General features: G+C 41.4%; 1 protein-coding gene across 1 annotated transcript in view; it reads right to left on the reverse strand.

The window, feature by feature from the left end:
* Window positions 1–6,918, reverse strand: part of LY75 (lymphocyte antigen 75) — a 166,984-nt gene that overhangs the window by 4,511 nt on the left and 155,555 nt on the right. The window contains exons 33-34 of the mRNA XM_007941830.1: window positions 3,571–3,693; window positions 1,557–1,724 (exon numbers count right to left, since the gene is read on the reverse strand). Of these exons, the coding sequence (XP_007940021.1) occupies window positions 1,557–1,724; window positions 3,571–3,693 (291 nt within the window). The remainder of the gene's footprint in view (window positions 1–1,556; window positions 1,725–3,570; window positions 3,694–6,918) is intronic.

Consider the following 6,918-nt stretch of genomic DNA (forward strand, 5'->3'; position numbering starts at 1 on the left):
CAAACCCACCAGCCACTCCTAGGAAGGAAGGTTGGGCAATCCTACTTCCGTAGTGATACTGCCTTGGAAACCCAAGGAGGGGTTGCTATGAGTCAGGTTTGACTCGACGGCACATAACAACAACAACAACAACAACATGCAGGGGGGAGTATGCCCAAGACCATGTATATAGGGTTGGCAGACACTGTTTCTACAAGTGTACTGGTATGCTCTGTAACAATTCCCAGGTGTATAGTACAGCTGACAAAGGACAAGTTCATAGTCACTTCTTGGCCACAGTCAACTACCCAAGGGAGCAAGTCGTTGGATCTGTGGGCTCAGGACCATAGTCACAGGGGACATCACACTAAATTGGCATAACATACTACACAAAACATTGTTCCACATCCTACTTTGGCGAGCAGCGACTGGGATCTTAAAAGCTTGCAAGCAGCCATCTAGATGCAGCGATGCCTCTCTTCTCGTCCAGAGCAAAGAAGAGTGAAGAAAACCAAAGATTCATATGAAAAGTCAGTCCAAGTAACTGGTACACTTTGCGATCCTCAGCCTATTCGACTGTGAGACCAGATGGTGCCTGGCTACTACTGTCAAGAACTAGATGGTGCCTGGCTACTACTGTCAACCACTCAGAGGGGGATCTATTTAGGAGATCCGGGATAGAGTGGGAGAACAATGTGGAACAAAACTCAAAATCATTAATTAAAAAAAAGGGGGGGGACCAAGTTTGCTGGTCTGATAGAACCTGGTGGAACCACTGAGACTATGGCCCCTTCAGATCTGGAATTGAACCCACTCCTGTAGCTTCCAGCCAAACAAAAGACAGGCATATGAGGTGAACATTTACATTAGGTAGATACACTCCTTGGAGAGAACAATCATGGAAGAATAGATGGGTAGTGTATACACAGGGAGACACCTCCAGGGGCAGGAGTGTGTGGAGTGAAGGACACAGGGAAGAGGTAAGTATGGGGAGGAAGTGGAAGGAGAGGTGTTGCACTGTGGTAAATTGTAGTCAATGTCATGAGACAAAATGTATGTGAGCTGCTGTATGGAAAGTGAGTTTGCTCTGTAAACTTTCACTCAAATCACAATTTAAAAAAAGATTTTTTGTTTATTTTTATCTTTTCATTATGATTTGGGTAAAATTTTACAAAGCAGATTTGTTTTACATTCAACAGCTCATACATAATGTGTTTTGTGACACTGATTACATTCCCACCAGTGTAACAGCTCTCCTCCCACTTCCTCCCTGTGGTTACCCTGTCCCTGTGTCCTCTCCTATGCATTCCTGCCTCCCTACCTTTCTCCCTGTGCTAATGCTGCCCTTCTGATCTCTCATGGTTGATTGTTCTAAGGTGTGCATCTCCCTGGTGAAGTAATTCAGCTCACAGTCCTGTCTACTTTTCGGCTAAGAGTTCTTTGTTAAGATTTTTGTATATACTTTAAGCACTAAATATTTAAGGACAAAGCATAACACTATGCATGTTATTGAACTGTACATTTATTTACTGACCTGTTCTGCAAAAATATTCCTTTAGGATAGGCTACATACTTACCTAGAGAAGTTCTGCAAACAACTCTTCCATAGCCATGTGAACATTCAACTGCTTTCCAAGTTTCATTTGAAGCTAACAAAATGCTGCATTTTCTACCACCACTCTTATTTTTATTTTCCCATTTGACAAATGACACTACTGATCCATCTAACCAACTCCAAGACTGACCTAAAGAAAGAAATTAAATACAACTATGTTTATACACTAAATTACTAAGTTAAAAAGCCATAAGGCTCATAAAAGTCATTTACATGAATTACGCTGTCCAATATGATAGCCACTAGCCACATGTGGCTACTTAAGATGAAAGTGCTTAAGATTGAGAAAATTAAAAATCAGCCATTCTGTTGCAGTTGTTACATTTCAAGTCACATTACAAACCACATGCAGTTAGGAACTCCTATATTGGACTCCAGGAGCTCTGGTGGTGTAGTGCCTAAGGCATTTGACTGATAACCAGAGGGCTAGAGGTTCAAACCCACCGGCTACTCCTCAGAAGGAAGGTTGGGCAATCTACTTCTGTAGTGATACCGCCTCAGAAACCCAACGAGGGGTTGCTATGAGTCAGGTCTGACCCCACGGCAGTGAGTTTCATTTTCATTTGATTTATATTGGACTGCACAGATACAGAACTTATCCATAATTGCAGAAAAGTTTTATGGGGCAGAACCAATACAGAATGAGGCATTTCAAATAAAGTACAGAAGGCTTGCATATTCACTGTATAAGGGATAGATTTCTAAAGATCTGCTCCAATTAAAAAAAGTCCAAGGAGGGGTTGATATGAGAGTCTGGAATGGTAGACTTGGAAAGGCCTCTCTAGGACTCCATTTCTGTTTTCCAGCTGACATTGCACCACCTTGTGGTAATAGTATAAAAACAATTTACAACTCATTGAATGAGAGCCAACTTTCAATCCACTTTTTGACAAGTATTTAATATTATGGAATTCATATTTATTTCAATTATGTAAAATTCAACTGTGAAATAGACTTCCTATGCTTCTATCAAATCTTTGCTCTTAATTCATTCTTTATCAATTCCAAGATCACTAAAACCCTGTATCTATTATTTCTTATTGACTAACTCTTCCATGGGAGCTCTGGTGGTATAGTGCCTAAGGCATTTGACTGCTAACTAGAAGGCTGGTGATTCAAACCCACCGGCTACTCCTTGGAAGGAAGGATGGACAATCTACTTCTGTAGTGATACCGTCTCGGAAACCCAAGGAAGGGTCGCCATGAGTCAGGATCGACTCAATGGCAGTGAGTTTAGATTTTTGGAATTCTTCCATAAATTGTTTTTGAATCAATTTTGTGGGATTTTACTAAGCTAGGAGCTCTGGTGGCATAGTGCCTAAGGCATCTGACTGCTAACCAGAAGGCTGGCGGTTCAAACCCACCAGCTACTCTTCAGAAGGACGATTGGGCACTCTACTTCCATAGAGATACTGCCTCAGAAACCCAAGGAGGGGTTACTATAAGTCAGAATCGACTTGATGGCAGTGAGTTTGGTTTTTTTGAAAAAAAATAAAAATCTATTAGCAATTAATTTTTATTTATGGTAAAAATGTTCAAAGAGAGAATGGAACAACAAGCTAAGTTTCTGAACACAGAGTTACAAGCTGTAAAAACCATTGGGTGACAGACACTAGAATTCTAGGGAAGTAAGTCATGGGTTCTTTGTGGGGACATAGTAGACATAGTGCTGTAAGATAAAACGATGCTTTGATGCTAATGCAAGTGCTTTAGTAATAAACTTCCAATATAATTCCAGTTGATTTAATCTGATTTTCTGTTTCATTAGTGGTTTTCACTACTATTACTACTAAGTTACTGACTTACTCATTCAGAATTTATAAGCCTCCAGAAGAGTCAGCAGACTTAGTTCATTATCAGTGACAAGCATTTGAATTAGCCACCACCTGACATTCTCTATCAAGGCTGACTTGGTATTTAGAACAAGTTAGATCTCTCCTTGCACTATGTGTGCAGAAATATGTCATGTTACTTACTGGCAGAAAGTTGAGATAATCCAAGCCACACCCTCATGGTAATGTTATTGTTTTCTCTCATCAGTCTACTCACGAATTTATTCTCATCTTCATTCTCTATAGTAACAATAGTGGCAGAAGGATCTGTTGAAAGAGAATAAACCCCAAATGAATTAGCTTTATGAAAACCAGGGAAATGTTTTATTCTGAACCAGCCATTTGGGGTAAAAGAAAAAGCTATCGTGAACAAAATCCTTGAGAAATTCAAGCTTTACACAGAATAAAACATTTTAAATAATGGATACCTATGCTAGAAGTGCCTAAGGCACTTGACTGCTAACCAGAAGGTTGGCGGTTCAAACCCACCAGCAACTCCTCAGAAGGAGGGTTGGGCAATCTACTTCTGTAGTGATGCTGCCTCGGAAACCCAAGGAGGGGTCACTATAAGTCGGAGTCAACTCAATGGCACATAACAACAACAGCAACAGCATCAATAATGTCCAAAAATGTTAGAAATATTTCTAGTTTGAAATTTTGTATAAAATATTTGTTTCTTCAAAATATTTATTTGACAATTTTTTTTTTATCTTGGAACTTCACAACTACTAGGACTTTTGTATATGAATTGTTATTGTTAGGTGCTGTCCAGCCAGTTCCTACTCATAGCAACCCTAAGTATAACAGGACAAAACACTGCCCTGTCCTGCACCATCCTCACAATTGTTACAGCCACTGTCAATCTATCTTGTTGAGGGTCTTCCTTTTTTTCACTGACCCTCTACTATATAAGCATGATGTCCTTCTCCAGGGATTTGTCCCTCCTGATAACATGTCTAGAGTACATGACATGAAGTATCGCCATCCTCTCATCTACGAAGCATTCTGGCTGCAGTTCTTTCAAGACAGATTTGTTTGTTCTTCTGCAGTCCACAGTATATTCAATATTCTTCACGAACAACAAAATTCAAATGCATTAATTTTTCTTCAGTCTCTCTTATTCTTGTCCAGCTTTCACATGCATATGAGGTGTGATAGTTGGAGCTGTGTGTCAACTTGGCTGGACCCCAGTTCTGTGTGGTTGTTCCCATGATGGGATCAGATGACTGTGTTCTGAGTGGCCAAACTGTTCAAGGGAAGTTTCCCTAGGGGTGTGGCCTGCTTCCAGGATATCCAGGGACATCCTGGGAAGAGGGACATTCTTCTGCGGTTTGGGATTCTGTTGTGCTGCCTACAACTGTCCATGAGTGAGCAGTCTACCATTCGGCCTGGAGATCATGGATTTGTCATTCATTGGAGTCAACAGCTGGTGTACTGCCTGCCAGCCTTGAGATTCTCGGTCCCTGCAGTTGTAGAAGCCAGGGAAATCCTCCAGCTTGACATTTGATGCAGGGACTTTGGACTTGCCGGCTTCTATATGTTTGTGAGCCATTTTCCTAAGATAAATTTCTCTCTCTCTTTATATATATTTAAGCCTTGCTGGGTTTTGTTTCTCTAGAGAACCCAATCTAACACATTTGGTACTGAAAGTGGTTCTAGACAGACAAAATCATAAGGATGGGCTTCCTAGATCAGTTCTCCAGTTTGATTAATTTTAATGAGACTAGTGACTCTGTGTCTGCTAGTAAAGAGGGCCCTACTAATCTGTGGCATGAGGTGGCAAAATTAATATGCAAAATAGCACCACCAAGAGATCAAGTACTTGTGAGAAGTGATTGGATATTTGATACTTTTCTGCAATTTTGTCAGAATGAGGAGTATAAGGAAGCTGGTTGGTTGGTCCTACTTACACTGGATAAAGTGGTGAAAGAGCGAGATGAGCTCAAAGCTGCTGAGTCTCAGCTTAAGCGCCGCATAAAAGACCTCAGTGCTTCCAGCTGTGCTCTGAAAGAAAGCCTTATATCTTCTAGTAACAGAGCTGATATTGCTGAAAAGCAAACCCAGAGTTTTATTGTAAGGGTGGCTGAATTACAACGCCAACTAAATTGCCAATCCAGAACGGTGTCTGACGTTAAAGTCAGGGCACTGATTGGAAAAAAATGGGATCCTGAAACCTGGAATGGGGACATATGGACAGATAATCAGGAAGACCAGGGATATGGAGCCTGTAAATTCTGTTGAATTCCTTCCATCTGAACAGATCACTGTAAAACCATTATCCCCTCCCCCTCAGTTTGATGGGACTAGCCAAACTGGTCCTGCTGGGTCATTGTTTGAGGCAGAGGCCATGGAAGACATTCCTGAATGCTCCCAGGAACTGCTTCAAGCACCCATTGTTGCTATGAGACCCATAACTAAAGTCAAGTCCAAGCGAGCCCCAAAAGGTGAAATAGAAAGTGTGACTGAGGAGGTGATACACTATACCCGAAAAGACCTACTTGATTTTGTTAACATGTACAGACAGAAACCTGGAGAATATGTATGGGAATGGCTACTGAGGGTGTGGGATAATGGTGTAAGGAATGTAAGATTGGATCAGTTTGAGTTTATTGATTTAGGCCCACTAAGTATGGATTCTTCATTCAATGTCTCAGCTTGAGAGGTTAGGAAAGGATCTAATAGTTTATTTGTTTGGCTGACTGAGGCATGGATTATGCGGTGGCCTACCTTAAGTCAAGTTGAAGTACCAGACCTGCCTTGGTTTGATGTAGAAGAAGGTATCCAGAGGCTTAGGGAAATTGGCCTGTTAGGATGGATTTATCAGATTAGACCCCTAGAGCCAGAAATGGAGAGTCCAGAAGACATGCCTTTCACCAGTACTGTGAGGAATAAATTTGTGAAGGGAGCTCCAGCATCCTTGAAGACTGCTGTGATTGATATTTTATGTAAACCTGATTTGACAGTGGGAACTGCCCTAATTGAACTAAGACACTTAACTACAATGGGGCTGACTGGACCCCGTGATTGGGCCAAGTGGCAGCAATTAATCGACAAAGGCAAGGTGGGCATGGTTACCATAATAGACAGCAGAGTCGGAACACTAATCAGAATAGTCTGACTCGTGTGGAATTATGGCATTGGCTACCTGCTCATGGTGTTCCTAGTAGTGAAATATATGGCAAGCCTACTAAATATTTACTTGATCTGTATAGACAGAAGAATTCTAGTTCACGTGAACAGCAACCTAGATGGAATCTCCAGAATACAGAGTCCCAACCTCTCAATCAATTCCCAGACTTGAGTCAGTGTACAGACCCATAACCCCTTGAATGAAGGGGAGGCCAGGTCCCTTTGGGGAAGGACCCCACTATATTGCCAAAAATCTATAATGTCAGTCTTTCCCCTAGCCTTCCCCAAAGGGATCTGAGGCCTTTTAGGAGAGTGACTGTTCATTGGGGAAAAGGAAATAATCAGACTTTTCAGGGATTACTG

The sequence above is a fragment of the Orycteropus afer genome, unplaced genomic scaffold (assembly GCF_000298275.1).
Source record: "Orycteropus afer afer isolate SDZICR_OR568_19922 unplaced genomic scaffold, OryAfe1.0 scaffold00084, whole genome shotgun sequence".
Classification (NCBI taxonomy): Eukaryota; Metazoa; Chordata; class Mammalia; order Tubulidentata; family Orycteropodidae; genus Orycteropus; species Orycteropus afer.